At 36.4% G+C, this 17,507-nt stretch overlaps 1 protein-coding gene and 1 long non-coding RNA gene across 5 annotated transcripts in view; one reads left to right on the forward strand and one right to left on the reverse strand.

The window, feature by feature from the left end:
* The window catches only part of LOC125776537 (uncharacterized), a 182,155-nt gene that overhangs the window by 88,798 nt on the left and 75,850 nt on the right, over positions 1-17,507 (forward strand). The window lies entirely within an intron of this gene.
* The window catches only part of LOC105228533 (uncharacterized), a 70,726-nt gene continuing 58,741 nt past the window's right edge, over positions 5,523-17,507 (reverse strand). For 2 of the 4 annotated variants that reach the window (XM_049449089.1, XM_049449087.1), the window contains 3 exons: positions 8,878-10,376; positions 7,919-8,220; positions 5,523-7,851 (listed from right to left, as the gene is read on the reverse strand). In XM_049449089.1, coding sequence (XP_049305046.1) covers positions 6,013-7,851; positions 7,919-8,220; positions 8,878-9,916 — 3,180 coding nt within the window. In that variant the 5' untranslated portion in view covers positions 9,917-10,376 and the 3' untranslated portion in view covers positions 5,523-6,012. Of the gene's footprint in view, positions 7,852-7,918; positions 8,221-8,877; positions 10,377-15,597; positions 16,046-17,507 lie in introns of those variants that run through there. The other 2 variants (XM_049449090.1, XM_049449088.1) reach the window with 2 other exon arrangements.

The following is a 17,507-nucleotide window of genomic DNA, read 5'->3' on the forward strand; positions in this document are numbered from 1 at the left end:
ATACTAAATGCTAAATATTATTTTGATGTGACATTTCTGATGGTCATAATGTCCTAGAAAAAAAAATTCAATGAATGGGGTTTCGTGCGAAATTATTAAATATTAAAAGGTCTTACTATTTTTACTTATACTTATATCCAATATATTTACGTATATCTATTATATATTAGGGGTTTTATATAGTCTCATAAAGATATAAGTTACAACGAAAATATTTTTGTATGTAATCCAACAATAATTTTTTTAAACAAGTGTAAAAATTTATGATTTTATGATTTTACGATGCGTTATGACAGGTTGTAAGTGCCCTAAATATTGTATGATTATTGTCATAAGTTGTGTAAAAGGCCGGTATAATCTTACTCGAATCTTTTTTGTCTCTTTGTAATACGCTAAAACCGCAAACAAAAATGTTTAAACAAGCTGTGTCTGTGCGCGCGTGAATCCATAAGAGAGAGAGACACAGAGAGAGAGTTGTGCAACATGCTGCAAAATATCGCAACAATATTGCGAACAAAATATTGAGTAATTGAAAGAATGTGTTGAGGAAATTGAGAAACCACAAAATTTATATGCATATGGTTACGAACATTTAAAAATTTTCTATAATTATTACATTATAGTTTTTATCTTCTATTCACCGCATTTACGTAGCAATTAACATTAGCAGAATTATTGCACACAGTAAAGAGGTTAGGAAAGTCAAAAAATTATTAAGTTCTTTTATTTTTTGTTTTTGTTTAATAAGATTCAGGTTTTACTATAAGCAATATGGATATCAAATTTCTGAATATTTTGAAATCAATATGTAAATACATATATTAAAATAAGGGAGTGAAAATGCTTAAGACATATTTTTGGTTGTAAACGAGGGCAAGACAACCAACAACAATGTCAGCCTCGAAATTCAACGCAGAATAGCTCTTGCCAGCAGGTGCTAATTCGGACTGAGTAGGCAATTGAGAAGTAAAGTCCTCTCTTGGCGAACCAAAACCTAGTTCTACGAGTATAAGTCACTCATTCTTCCCGTCTTGCTATACAGGTATGGTGCAGAGGGATGGACGATGACAACATCTGATGAGTCGCGTTTATGAGTTTTCAAGAGAAAGGTCCATTTATCGTCATTTGCGCATATTTTTGCGACGAATATTGCAGTTGACGAAACGATGAGCCGTATGTGATATACGACGACATTGACATAGTTAAGAGAATTAAAAGACAGCGGCTAGATCATGTTGTCTGAATGGACGAAAACACTCCAGCTCTGAAAGTATTCGACGAGTGTTCGAGAAAGAGGAATACCTCTAGTCTGTTGGATAGACCAGGTGGAGAAGGGCCTGGCTAGGAGAAACGCATGTCGCGCTGTTGTAAACTCCGTAAGCGGTGTCTACGTCAGTAAAGAAGAAGAAAATGCATTAAAGGCATTTATATTTAAGATTTTTATGAATATATCCTGAACAGGGATAACAAGATGTCTTCTACAAATTCGTCATGGATTATTGTTTAAAGCATCACTATAATCTTTTTATATATAAATTTTCCAGGGCTCTAGACTTTAAAATTTATCATTATTCATTGTACTTGATTTGAATACGCATTTTAATAAAAAAGTCGAAATTACTTTAATAATTTGATCGATTTAAAAAGTTTATTTGCAAAGAAGAAATAGGCTTACCTTGTAAGATCAGGAGAAAATCGTTCGCTTTGAAAACTTTCTATTTATTTTTATACCCGATATAGTGATATATATAATAGGGCGTCCGTTATTTCCCAAGTTGATTTTTTTCGCCCAGGTGATGTTTGGTAATTATCATCATTATCAAAATTAATTTATTCCACAGGTCAAACGAAACGATCTTTGCTCTTTTGAGGCGTATACTTGAAGCTAATCGACCGGATTTGTGGGCAGAAGTTCCATGGATTTTTCCTGAGGAAAATGCGCCATCATATTCTAGTGTGATTGCTACTGCCTTTTTGGCCTTTATTTGGATTTGGCTTTATGTGACTTTTTTTACTTTTGAAAGAGTCTGGCGCGAGGAGTTGTTATTTAAAATAAAAATGAAACTATCTGCTCCACTTCACCAATTTCTTATGTCATACCTACATTACAGATATTTTTACGTTAGAATTAATGATGACACATCCGACACTACTCAAAGCAGGTGTTCCGCAAGGCAGCGTGCTTGGCCCAACACTAACACGATTTTCGCCTAATGCTAAGTATCTCGGGAGGACACAAGACTGTCATGGCAGCTACAAATAAAAACCAAAGAAGATCAGCTTAAAATCAAGTCGAGAAAAATGTACTGATTACTGGGTCCTAAATCGAAACTAAGGTGATCTTATATACAAGCACTTTAAAACCGATTTGTGCATATGGAATACAATGGCTTTATGTTATTATGGCTTCAGAAGCTCGCTGCGATGTGCATAATGGGAGCTTTAAAAACAATTCCAACTCCAGCAAAATCAATGGGACGACTACTGGCTGTAGAAGTATTTACATATAGAACCTTCGGGTATAGCTCGGTGGGTAATGGCGGTTAGGTGGGTTGGGTTGGGTTGACCCCACTTTTCAACTGGTAAAGAAGGCTCAATGTAAGCATAGTAAAAAATACCTGGCGCAAAGGTATGTTAGCTACACGCAACATTCTTAACATCTATACGGGTGGCATGAAGATGGACGATGGAATATACTGGCCAGAGTTAGGCTTAAGGCAACCTTCTAAGTTGCCGGACCACTGTAGTACATTTCAAGCTGAGGTCTTTGCTATTGCGAAAGCCGCGGAGTTGGCCTCTAATGCACCTGCAGCCAAATCCAGAGTCAACGTCTACGTAGACAGCCAAAATAGTAACTTAAGTAGTACGGCATATCGATCAGAAGTGTTTTTGGAAGCAGAGTAGCAGTAGAAAGTGTTGATAGAAACAAGCATCTTCACAACATCCGCAAACGTGACCAACATTGAGAAATCCATGCATTATCTATACAACGATATTTACAGAAGCGTGGTAAAGAAAATCTAAACCCGGTGAAATGAGCTACATACCTGGGTGCAAAACTGCGAAGGTCATATGCAAAACGTTAGATCGGTAGTACACAAAATTCCTATTGGCACTCGATAGAAGAGACTGTAGGAACATGATGGGAATACTAACTGGTCACTGCCTGGTGGTGATACACGCCCGTTGGATGAGGCTGCAACATCGAGAAAACTGCAGAAAATGTCTAGAGCAAAGCACCGGGGAAACATTCAAGCATTTCTTGTACAGTTGTCTCGCACTGTCAAGACTACGCTGTAAGCATCTGGGGTATCCACAGTATGATGTACTGGAGGAGACATTTATAGTGAGGCTGCAGAGTTCAGAGTCAGTTAAAATTCGCATCAAGCGCAACCATCATAAGGGATGGCTACTTCTCTTGGAACTAGCAACTAAACTCCATCTGGTATCGCAAAGGACCAGACTGATCTATGCGTGGCTTGTTGGCCTACCAGATTTATCTAACCCAACTTTTATAAAAATCCAGATAATTTAAATTCTTAATAAATTACGCGTTTAGCATCAAATATAAGTGCTATCGAGTAACAATTCCGAAAACATTTACCTCAAGGAATACCTCAAAATATTTTTTCCTATCGAGGTGTAAAGTGCGTATACGTAACAAGTGCTAATTTCCTAATATTCTTATTTATAATTTTTATTAGACACACTTGTACGTATGTATGTATAAGTGAAGCAAATTCTGATTACAATTAAAATCGCCTAAATGTCTGCGGCTATGCGTTTCATATGCTTTCCTTTAATCAACAAGGGGTAATAAAAGTGTTTTTTTTGGTACTTTATTATACAATTTGATAAGACAATCACTTGAAGTTTCTAAAGAAGATGTTGGACATTTGTATAGCGAAAGCGTTAGTGAGGCAAACGATGGCAACTATCTTAAATACCAAATATTGAAAACTATTTCCAAACACGTGTGTTTTTCTTTTGAAAATATCTGTTATATATGAAATGAGTTTTGAGACATACTACTCAATTCTCGAAAATCAAAATAAAAACCATTTTTATTTTAATTCAAATAATAGTTTTATTAATTCGTTTCAAAATTATTCACTTATTTCATTAATCATTCATTTATCTTAATTTGTGTATATATCTCTTTATATTTATAATATTTAGATATATTATTTAATAGTAAAATACCTATGTATGTATGTATGCACACATGTATACATGCATTTAATAAAAATAATTTTTGCACAAATTTTTTTTAAATCCTTTTACAAACAAATTAGTATATAAAATATGTAGAGTTATGTATACATGTTACAAAAATAACAACATTGCAGACATACATATGTACATATGCTCATAAATACGTGTGTAAATACATATTTACCTATCAGTTATATATGTAGTATAGTATACTTGTATATACATTCTAAGCTACGCAATCACCTTTAACAACAATTGACATAGAAATTTCATTATTCATATATACAGCTATGCATACCTATGTGTGTATGTGTATAAGTTAATTTAATTAATATTACAAGCCTTAACTTTAATGGTAAAGCCGTTGCATATATGTATGTATGAAGAGCTATGTATAATGTGATAAAATTTTTTTTTTATGTACAAATGGGTGATAAGGAAAAATTATAATTTGTAAGCATTTGTATGTGCGTTGTGGTCTGTGTGGTGAGGCATATAAGCATATATTTTATAAATTTGTATATTTAATGTGAAAGTGCGATAAAAAATGTGTAAACGATAAATGCTTACATTTCCATAGAAATAACAGATTAATTCAGTTGTCATCTATAAATAGAGCGTGCATTAGAGCGGCTCCCTGAAACTGTTATATGTTTGTATGTATTTTTTTCTTATTTTAAAGACTGCTATTTAACATTTTTTAATTTTAAGGCAATTTTCACTTTTTTTAATAATTTTTTTTATTCAAAATGCGTAATTTTAATGCTTCGAAAATATATTACTAAAAATTTATTTTATTTAATTTTGCTAATTTTATAACTTCTAATGCTTTTGGACATAATTTATCATTTGTTACGCCAAATTTGTACGCAAAAAATGCAAAAATTATTTGTAATTCATTTTGTACAGTATAAAATGTATAATTAATAAAAAAAAATTAACTCAATGTGTGCAAAAGTGTGTATGTGTTGTACAGATATACACACACACATATATATAGAATATACATATAAATATTCAATATATATTATATAAAATATATTCACATCAAAATAAAGCACTTAAAGATAAAAAATATAAATATTATTTAAAAAAGTCGATTATTAATTATTTCGGAGCCAAACAGATTTATGTAACAATTTAGGCATATATGTACTTCTTGTGTATACTTTTTATATGTGCCTAAATAAATATATGTATGTATATTTATGTTGTATGATATTTTGTATAAATTTCCATGTACCTTTGTACATATAATTTTTAATCTTTAGTTTGATTTTGTTTATTTTTTTCTCTTATATTTACACAACAAATATTTCAACAAAGAACTAGGCGCATTTGAGTGTTTTCGGGTCTTGTGGGCCGCATAGTTGTTTTAAATTTTATATTTTTAAAGTATTAAGATTCAGTATAAGTTTTGAAATTAAAGAAGAATATTGAAAACAATTTTGATTCAATAAAATAATGCTAAATAGGTGCCAAAAGGCTATATTTTTTGTTTTGTATATAATAATAATTATAAAAATAAAATATTATCTTATAGAATTTTCCATAAAAATAGACGAATTTCGCATTCGAAAGCAAGGCTTTAAATTTTGAACACTCAACATTTTGTAACATGCGCTTAATAGCCACAACCATGTACATGTAAGCAATGAAGAACGCCAGCCGCTAGCTTCCAAACTCTTATCGCACTGTGCTGCAGCGCATACACTTAACTTCGAACTCAAAAATATAAGCACGCGTTAACTGCTCAGCAAAATCAACACTGCCTTGCCAGCTGCGTCTGTCCGATGTTCACACTGTGGTACTGCTACTTGTACGCTGAGCGCCTGCCAAGGCGCCTGCGCTGGCGCCGCTTAGCGTGCGACGCGGCAACGGTTTCGGCGGCAATTGTGGCTTAAGTTGGCGTTTTTGTGCAATAGGTTGATGTTGTTGTTGTTCTTGTAGTTGTTGCTGTTGCAACTGACGCCTTTCGACGTCACCAATCTTCTCACGCACTGTTTTCTCGCGCTCTTGATACTCCACATAGCCGGATTCGTCGCTGCACTCTGAGTCCGTGTCGTCGGCGTTACAGTCGGGTGGCGGTGGTGTTGCTGCCACCATTTGACGTTGGCGTTGACGACGTACACGCGTTGTACTATTCGTTAAGGCATTCGCTGGTTGTTCACTTGCGGACTGTTGGGTGACTGGCTCATTCGGCGACTGGGGCGAAGAACCGTCACTGCCTGCGCTCATCTTCAGTGTTATTGTGCTCGAACTGCTGAATGTGGTGGCGTCGCTGTTTTGACGACGCTGCAGACGCGCTTCGAGTCTTTGGTAGATTTCATCGGCTGTGATGGGTGATTCATTCGTGTCGGGCATGTTGAAAAAGTGTGCCTCGTCGCTGTACTGCAATGCTGATTGTTGTTGCTGCTGTAGCTGCAGCAACTGTTTGTCGTGACGGTATTGTAATGATAGATCATCTTGGTTGGCCGTCACGATGCTGGCCGTCTCACAGCCGCTCGATATGGAGCCTTCATCGCTATCGGCGCCGCTGTGACGTTTACCGGTTGAGGAACCGTTGTGTCCATCCTGTAACGAGCTGCTGGTGGTGGCATTCGAAGACGCGTTTGACGATATAGAAGATTGTGTTTGGTGACGGTATTGGAGCGGTGCCGAGGCATTTGTTTCCAAGCTGCTACCCTCGTCGCTGCTCAGCGAAATTTGTGCCATTTTGCGCATTGAGTTGCGGTGTAAAATATTTAAGATTCTCGACTGTCGAAAGTACATATCATCGGCGTCTAGATAATCCTCCTCACCATCGCTACAAACACCATTTCGTCGGAGGCCAACATGCGATTCCTCCTCCTCTAATTCGCCGTTCGTTCCCTGCGCACAATCACTGGGCAGCAGATCACCCTCGGGATGTGCCATCGGATCATTATTGATGGTTGGCAGTAAGCTGAGCGGCTCCTCGTCATCCTTCAGCGCACACAAATCACTGAGACTGCTGCTGGTGTTCTTGTGCAGTTGCATATCGAAGTAGGGCAAAAGTTCCGTTGCTAGCGATGTATTAGCATCGTAGTCATTGTATTTCAGCAACTTCTCAAAGTCATCCGAGTCATCGGAACCATAACTATTACGCTGCTCTTCGGTTAACCCTGTGGTTGGTGCAGTAGCTTGCTGTTGGCTGGCGCATTCTTTGGTTATTTGCTTGTCATGACAGCAAGTGTCTACTTTCATGTCTCCGGCTAAAATATGCTTAAGCTTTTGTGATTCATCGAAGGAAACGCCACATAATAGACGTGGTTTGCCTGTGCGTCTTATTGAGTGACCACGTCGACAGCGTCTACGACCCAAAGTCATGGCAGGGTATAGTGAATCTTTTTGGCAACACGGTTTCATTTCCGGCTCATTAGTGTCCTCAGCATCCTCGCCCTCCTCCTCACCGATAGCCTCCTCGATGGCCATTAACTTCGGTGCGGACTTGGAACGCTCTAGCGGTGGTCGATAATTGTTACCACCGACGCTGAGTAGTATTTTACGTCGAGGCAAACTGGGATTTTCATATGCTGCATTGGCTAGGCTGAGACGAGCATTCTGCTTGAGAATTTTTTCACGTTTAAATTCGCGCAGTGCACGCTCCAGATTCTCCTGCAAGGAAGAAAAGAAGTTAGTTTATTTAGTATGCTTATCTAATTTAGAAACAGTCTGTTCGCACCTTCAATGTATTGCAAATATCTTGCACCACCTTCTCCTTGCTGCAGAGCACTGCGTGACAGCGCAGCTCATGTTTTAGTTTACGTCCCTCATGTCGATACACCCAACAGAAGATGCGCGGGTAGTTCTTTGGTGCACAACAATGCGTGATACGATTGGCCCAGTACTCGGTGAGTCCGTGTTGGCGTGTGGTGGCTTTAAGTCCACTGGCGCATACCTTAATGCGCATGATCATGTCGGGCTTGTTGTTTTGGGTATAGTTGCGCCACAGTGTGTTCAGTTGCTTTTCAACGCAACCTTCACCTACAACATAAGGGAATACGATACATTTTAAGTAAAGTAAGTAAGTTATTCATTATATTACAAAACCTTATTAGGAAGGTGGATTCATGTGTATAAGTTCCCGCAAATGGGAAAAGTTCTCTGAGCGCCATTCACTTGGGAGTGGCCAGAAATGATTCTTTACATATGGCTCAAGCAGCTCACGACTTCCGGTCTTACATATATCAAGTATCCTCTAGGTAAAAGTGAGAAGGCAATCCCTCCCTCCCAGGGTCGTGCGCTGGGTTTGGGACCCGTCACGTAAAAAACGCCTCCAGTGAAAAGGAAACAACAGTCTTGGGTGAAACCTTCCTTTTGAAGGGAAACAGATGGACAGATAGATTGCATTTGCAGACAAAAAAGAGAGAGGGCGAAATACTTTTGTATGATAGAACCCCCAGAGGTAATTTAGTGACTGATGCCCAGAGCATACTAAAATTATGGAGAAACATTTCTAAAGCCTGCTGAATGACAGTCAAAGCATAACGCCAGGGACTGACAGTAATGCCACATTGTTTAAACATATTGGCTACATATTCGGAACAACTATATTAACTTCGTTAGCAATTGGTATGATTCTTATGAAAATTAAGTGGTAAGTTCAACACTCTATACCACATTTTTTTAACTTTGACTCACCTTTGGCCCAGCCGGTTAGCACGTTGCCCAAATATGATACCTTATACTCTGGATCTGGCGTGCTTATGTCTACACTATGCAAACGTTTGCCCCACAACCGTCCGAGGCTGCGCGACAGCGTACGCATCGTTTTGCTGCCCAATTCCGCGGCGGCCTCGTCATCACCAGCCGCCACCGTGCTATGATCACAAAATCGTTCCAAACCGCTAGAAGCGCGTTGGAGTTCATCGGCGGTATCTGCTTCTAACTCCAGCACATCGGTGAAGTCCATAGCCTGCTCTGCATCTTCTTCGTTATTGTTTTTATTTGAGGTAACATCACCATCGTCTTTGGAATAGCGTTTGAAGCGATCTAAATAGGGGCCGTTGGTGCGACGCCTGCCGCCGTATGTATGGAATTTACCATCTAACGGTGTTTTACCTTTCTCTAAGTTTAACTGGGGCTTTTCCAGCTTTTTGGCGTGCTGCTGATAGGTGTTGCCTAAAAGACGGACAATTGAAGAGCTCTTGACAAATGTACGTTGGCGGTGAGGCGTGTTGTTGTTGGTAGCAGCATTTTTAGCTACCGTGTTTGTTATTGTTGTTGACGGAGTCGCCGTAGCTGTAGATTTTTCGTGCGCTGTGCTGGATTCGTTAGCATTAGAGTCCTTCTGTTTCAACGTCTTCTGGCTAAAGCGCCGCCCGAGTGTGGAGAACAAGGAGATGCGCTCTTTTGGGGAACTCTTTTTCTTTGGTTCTTCATTTGTGACAACTTTCTTTTTGCTCTTTGCTATTTCTTTATGTTGTTGTTGTTGTTGATATTGTAAATGTTCATTGGCTGACGTTTTCGAGTTCGTGAAAATTGTCGAAGTTGTATTCGAATTCGAATGCAATCCGTTGCTCATTGTTTTGTTGTCGAAAATGCTATTGTTGTTGTTGTTGTGCGCAGCCACAGCAATGAAATCGACCTCATCATGCGCTAACAACATTTCAGCGTTGCCATTAGCAACACTGTCCATATTGTTGCTATGTTTTGCAGCCGCTGTTTTGACGTCCATCATATTGTCGTCAATGCAGTTATGTTTGCTGTTGTTGTGTGGTTGTTGTGGTTATCGGCTTTATTGTTGCCAATTAGAACACCGGTATAGTATAAAGCGCAATGTTGTTGTTGTTACCACTTATTTGTTATTACTAATAACAAATAATGTTATTAATGCTATTCGCTATTAATTGATTGTTTTTTGCTGTTGTTGTTGCTTTCTAATGAGTTTTCATTGCTTTCATTGTCAGGTTTGACGACTCAATCTTTACGGTTTCCGATTTCGTTTCTAATTTTTTTACCATAGAAAATTGTAAATTGTTGTTGCTTTTTTAATATCAATCGTTTTCACCTTATTATTTGGTTTTCTTTATTTCTCCACCGGTTATTCTTCCGACCATGCGTACAAATCACTTTTCTTTTCTAGCATTTATATTTGGTTGTTGTTTTTTTGTCCGTCTGTTGTACACATATTCATTGACCTGCAAAAGAAAATTAATCGATATTAATATGGTTCAATACAACAATATAAGCAAGATAAGATAAATATAAAAACTCAATATACAAAGCCCATATAAATAGCTCATATACTCGTATTTATGTAAATAAAAGTTTCTGAAATTGTAGCGTTCTATATTATTGATTAAAGTACATAATTAAGTCCATATTTTATTACAATGAATAATAATAAAATTAGTTGCGATTTGAGATAATCGCGCTATTTTTAGATTCTAGACTTGCTAGACTAATATGCTTTTTAGATAGCTCCTTAATTGAGTTCAATAGTGCTCTTTTCAATGTAGATAATTATCTAATTAACTAAATTTGCAAGCTGTATGTATACTTAAAGCCGGACTGTTTACGTCTAAAGTCTCATCGCTATGCAAAGACAAATACAGTTCTGTCTCAATATAATTTTTCTTTTACGAAAAACATATATTTTTAGCTTCTCTAAGCCTATGGTGTTAAGGGATACATATACCTGAATATCTGTTTAAAATTTCCGTATCATTTTCAGTACTGTTGATGATATAACAGTTACATGATTTATGCGAATTGACTATAATATGATAGTACGAATATTTTTCATTTTCACCCTCAAATTTTATATATTTTATATGATTGTTTATTTACTAGCTGAGGCGATAGCACAGTCGTTTGAGACCCCCCATCTTTGCCAACTACCGTGGGAAAAGCTTCCTCAACATTGCATAAAAAGTTCTATCGAGCGTACTGTGTGAAAGAGTAAAGCTTCCCGTCAACAAACTGTTCGGATGGCTTTAGTGTGGAAAATACCCATGAAAAGGGAATCGATACACACCACTTCTTCGTCGATTAAAAGCTGCCGCTATGTTTGAATTTTGTATCGCAACACCAAAAGCTCCACCAGGATAGGGAAAGACATCTCCTTCGATACGAAACGAGGTTTCAGACAAGGCGACTCCTAATCGTGCGAATTCTTCAATATACTGATGGAGAAAATAGTTCGAGCTTCAGACCTTAGTTGAGAAGGTATAATCTTCTATAAGAGTGTACAGCTGCTGGCGTATGCCGATGATATTGATATCATCGGTCTCAACACCCGCGCCGTTAGTTCTGCTTTCTCCAGACTGAACAAGGAAGCAACGCAAATGGGTCTGGCAGTGAACGAGGGCAAGACGAAATATCTCCTGTCATCAAACAAACAGTCGTCGCACTCGCGACTTGGCTCTCACGTCACTGTTGACGGTCATAACTTTGAAGTTGTAGATCATTTCGTCTGTCTTGGAACCAGCGTAAACACCATCAACAATGTCAGCCTAGAAATCCAACGCATGATTACTCTTGCCAACAGGTGCTACTTCGGACTGAGTAGGCAATTGAAAAGTAAAGTCATCTCTCGACGAACAAAAACCAAACTCTATAAGTCACTCATAATTCCCGTCGTGCTATATGGTGCAGAGGCCTGGACGATGACAACAACGGATGAGTCGACGTTGCGAGTTTTCGAGAGAAAAGTTCTGCGAAAGATTTATGGTCCTTTGCGCGTTGGCAACGGCGAATATCGCATTCGATGGAACGATGAGCTGTACGAGATATACGACGACATTGACATGGTTCAGCGAATTAAAAGACAGCGGCTACGCTGGCTGGGTCATGTTGTCCGGATGGATGAAAACACTCCAGCTCTGAAAGTACTCCAGCTCTGAAAGTATTCGACGCAGTACCCGCCGCGGGAAGCAGAGGAAGAGGAAGACCTCCACTCCGGTGGAAGGACCAAGTGGAGAAGGACCTGGCCTCGCTTGGAATATCCAATTGGCGCCACGTAGCGAAAAGAACGAACGACTGGAGTGCTGTTGCGAACTTGGCTATAAGTGCGTAAGCGATGTCTACCCCAATAAAGAAGAAGTAGAAATCGTATAACAAATCGAAACTCGATAAACACGACAAATAATTCTTGAAAACAAGCCTTTTAGAAGCATTTCGTAATTTAAGAACTTCAGACATTTTGTTGTAATTGGTACACAGTTAATTGGTACGAACAGCGAAATTATCTAGTTTTTATAGGGTAGTAAAAATGTTTGTACGTAACATATCAAATAAAGTTAATCATAAAGAGTTGAGCAATTCTTTACAATTAACCTGATTGCACAAGATGAATTCTACAAATTTAATAAAACGATGAGATAGATTTATTCATATGCTAACCAAGGCGCATACCTTTGATAAGCAACTGCCGATATTTTAGGGGAAGAATGAGAGTTCTATAAATACACGACTGATTCAAAAAGTAATTAAATCATAAAGCTGAATTAATTAGGTTATGTTAATATCGTATGATTCATATACATATGCTTATCTTGGTGGGCAATATCGTCTTTGTTATTTTAATATGAAAAGGTTCTTTTAAAATCCATCTATATTATAGAATATAGTATATTGTCGGATAAGATGAATTACATTCTGTGTTGATTTATGCTCATTTCTGTCCCAACTGTTTCAACTATGTATTTTTTCATGTTGCATTTACTTATACAACATTTGAGCTTAAGAAAGGTGTTTGCGCGGTTTGTTTCGCACAAATTGACTGACGATCAAAAATTGCTCAGAATCGAACATTCGATCGACGCTTGTGACCGATTATTTGACCAAAAATCACATTTTAACCATTAACCACTCCCCGTATTCACCTGATATGGCACCGTGCGACTTTTTCCTTTTCGGAGAAATGCGTTTGCCCATGAAAGGTGAGCGTTATGCAGACGTAGAGGCCATTCAAAAGGCTTGCACTGGCATACTGGCGACCATACCGGCCAACGAGCTGCAAAAACACTCGTTCGATATGCTTTTGGATCGTGCAGAAAGCTATACACCCAACTCTTTTTTTACACGGTTGATACGTTCCTCAGAAATCCGTGTAGAAAAAAAATGTAAAAAAAGAGGCGTTTCCTATAGAAAAAGGGGAATACTTCTATGTCATATGAAAACCGTGTAAGATTATAGCTATTGAGCTATATTTACTTCGAAAAACCGTGTAAAAAATGTTGAAAACTATAAATTTTCGGGTATGCATACAATTTATTTGTTCATATGGTATTTTATTGAGCACTAAAACTTAAAATACATAATTCATACAGGTGAAAAATTGGTAGATTAAGCAAAAAACAAAAGAAATCTTTTAATCCAGAACTAAGAACAGAAAAATTAGAATAGAAATAAAGAAAAAATATTAACATTGGTACATAATTATTCGTCGCTACTTAATAACAAGCGCCATTGTTTGTGACGAACTGGACTAAAGTCGATATATTAGCTGGAGATATCCATTTCAGCATTGTAAATATTATGCGAACAAAATATGTATGTAGATAAGGGTTATAGAATAAGGGGATTTCCCAGTTACTACTATGTATGTTCAATTCAGCAATGATGCTAAGTGTGGTAAAAGCAAACATAATTTACAAGCCAGTGATTTAAAAACCGTAGTAGATTAAACATTTTTTACAAAAAAAACAAATTTTTTCTCAACCGTGTAACTTCAAATCCGTGTAAAAAAAGATTTGGGTGTATTTAAGCAGAAGGAGGCTATTTTAATAAATTGATTTTGCCGAAGAAAAGTTTCGATCACTTCTAAAAATTACTATTCTGATTTAATTGAAAATTGACGGGCGTGGTTGGTTTCAACCCAAAAGTTGGTTTTTTTCAAGTGTATTGGTGTGGCTGTCGAGCCTTCATTAACCGATCTTTTTACATATTTAAGGTACGCATTTGAGACAATTTTTCAATTTATACTGTTAGCAAAAACTTCCAGAAATGAAAAAAATGTTATTCCAACGATTCACCGTTTTCACCTTTCAGCTGCTATAATGGTTTGGTTCAACGTAAAGTCGTTACATCTCTATTCTTCTGTGGTAAAGGGGTTAAAATTGGGGAAAAATTGTACCAACAGGGTGTTTTAGAAGATACGATAGAGCAGTTAATTAATAAACTCTTCAATGATGAGCATTGGATCGTCTAACAAGATTCGGTACCAGCACATAAAACCCAGCAGTGGCTAAAGAGCAATATTCCTGGGTTCAAAGCTGCAGATGATTGGCCGTCGGGAAGTTAAGATTTCAATCCATTGGACTACAATTTGAAGAAAATTTTCTTTCGAATATCACATAAAGATTTGGAGAATCAAAAAATCTTTGGTTCAATCAGCGCAGTCAATAGCAAAAGAAACTGTGCGTGCTTGTTATTGAACAATGTCCGAACCGTTTGAGGGTTTGTGTGAAAGCGAAAGGTAACTATTTCGAATGCAATCTTGTATGCCGCTCATTTAATATATGCACTATTAAATAAAATTAACTTTATTACAAATTGTATTATAGTTTTATTCTTAAACGGCCTGAACTTGTAACAGAAGCTATGGCAGACTAAATACAGAATACAAGTATATAACATGGAAAATTACTTTTAAAATCAGTATCTCTTTCCGGCAATATGATACTTAATCTTTTGTAGAACTGCACTTGTAATATTCATTGTATTTCTCAAGAGGGTTGCAAAACAAACACGAAATAAAATATTGAGGACTTTATCTATCATGAGCACTTACATATTTAGAAAATTAAGTAATTTAATTTTCTGATTGATACTGGGTTTGCAACACTCAAAATGGGAATTACGTTTTACATTGTTTTCTTCCACATTGATATTATTATGACAGATCTCGTATACTTATTCATATGATCAGTGGAAGATAGATTACAATTTTTCCCGGGCCCGTATTTCGCAGGAGAGCTCGATGTTCTAAACACATTTGTTTGTAGTTTTTTTTCTCCAACAGTTCACTAGAATCATCCCGGTGCCCCGGTTTCCCACGCCCTTGCCCATATTTTTTAAGAGACGATCGCAATCATAATTTAAAAAGTAATAGGGAACCACTTGCTTGGTTCTCACAGTGTGAATGACTAAAAAGCACTTAAATTTTCTGAATTCAAAATTGAAAGTAAAAATTCGTTAATAAACATTACTTCACATGACTGCGATCACTTTTCAATATTCATTAGATTGACTGCCGATAGGCTTCTTTCTACTTAGCACGTCTAACGTAACTCGGGTTATACTTAGATAGCGAGTCAACTAAATACGTAATAATATAATTAAAATTAACACATTTAGTTTAATTATAGCTTTTGGATTTATGTAAATTAGTTTTTCATGATATAAACGTCGTACCTTTTTTTAGCAAAATTTTCAGTTTATTTTTAAACTCCCGTTCGAGCGATATAAATATGTATATACAAAATAAAAAAAAACTATTTCTAGCGACTTTCACGTTTTATCACAAATCAGTATTTACTTTTTTGGATTAGCACACAGAACACGACTGGTTAATGCGAAACCGTTAAATAAGATTTTAAATATTTGCAAAACGCTCAAGCGCATTTAAAAAATTACTTCGTTTTTTAATGGAAAGAAATCACTCTAATTGCGAACAAGTGACAGCATTCAATGATATATTTAAAACTTTGGTTCGTTTTTAGTTTCTTGAATTCTTTTCTCGAAACTTTTTTTTTATTGCTTTGCTGCTTTGCGTAAAAATTCAATTTGCAAATATACCGTTACACAGTTACGCTCGCCCATCGACGCGTCGGCTTGCGAGGAAAGTGAATGACTAAAATGGCTAATAAGCCGCCAGTGAGCACTCGTTCGTTGAGCACTATACTGGAGTAATTCGTTTATTTTCATTTTTCACATGTGCTTTTTTTGCATAAATAAATACGAAGGTACGCAAATACATACGGACGCGAAGGCATTTATTTGATTGTGTAGGCACCACTTATTTATGCATGCAAGTACGCAGGTATGTGTGTGTGTGCGACGTGATTTCAGTGTGTTAAATGTGATAAATCGCTCAACTACACGACGATATCAACAGCTGTACTTATATGTATGCGCGCAACTGTATTGTAGAAAATAAACAAAGCACTTGCCATTGCAATTATTTTTTGGTGCGAAGATTTTGATAAGATAATACATTTGAATGTTTGTATGTTTGTATGTTTAAATATGCACAAATATTTATATTTATTCAGCATTTAATAGAGGTTGAATGAAAGAGAGTTTGATTGATGGAATTTATGCGGTTCCGATTTGTTAAGATGGTGTTAATTGAATTGCTGATGGATAGTGGCGTTTTAATATCGAAAATTTGGATGTCAAATTATAAAGAATTTCTGATATTTTAATTGGTTAAGATATAGAAAGAAAGTATATGTATACTCGTATGTATGTACATTGTGAAAGAGATATAAGTTTCTACTACTAATTTTTTTAGGACTTAACTTATACTGCAACCTCGAACTGGACACAGTGTGCTAAATTTTAATAAAATTGGTTCAGTAGTTTAGGAGTCCATTGCGGACAAACAACGTGACACGTACTTTTTATATATAAAGTTAAAGATTGACTTACTTTGTTTTCTTTTTTTTTATTTCTCAAAACCGCCTATTTAGGCTGTTAAACTTGGTGTGCTCCTTAATGGCGATTCCGTTAATATTCGTGTTCCGATATTATTCCTAACTTTTACAACATGACAGCTTGTTTTTAAAAATGCTTTTAGGTAAGGTATGAATATTTATTTTTATTATATACATTACATAATTTAATGAATAGTTTATTCTAAATTCAAATTAATTACGATCCATATAACTTAATTATTCATAACATTTTCCCTCACTTGCATTGTAAAATTTCTGAGATTCGCATGTTCAAGTATGTATTTTATTTACAACATATACTCGAATATTTTACGGTTTTCACGCATATATACATATCGTCACCTGAAGTGCAAAATAACGTATCATCAAAAAATTCGAAATCGACTGTCTTATTGATTATGTTCACTACTTCAAATTACATACATAATATCACATAGGTCCAACATTTTCAGGTTCTGCGCGCAGATATAAACCAGTTTTAACCAATATTAAAATTTTTTTTCACTCATGTTCTATTTTATGTGATGTTTCATTGATGCCACTGTAAATTTCCGAAAATGTTGTTACGTTATTTTGCATTTCAGATGACGATATATACATACGTAAAGGGCTGAAGTATATAAAAAATAAGTAGTATAAATAAAC

Source organism: Bactrocera dorsalis, chromosome 2 (assembly GCF_023373825.1).
Source record: "Bactrocera dorsalis isolate Fly_Bdor chromosome 2, ASM2337382v1, whole genome shotgun sequence".
NCBI classification, from domain to species: domain Eukaryota; kingdom Metazoa; phylum Arthropoda; class Insecta; order Diptera; family Tephritidae; genus Bactrocera; species Bactrocera dorsalis.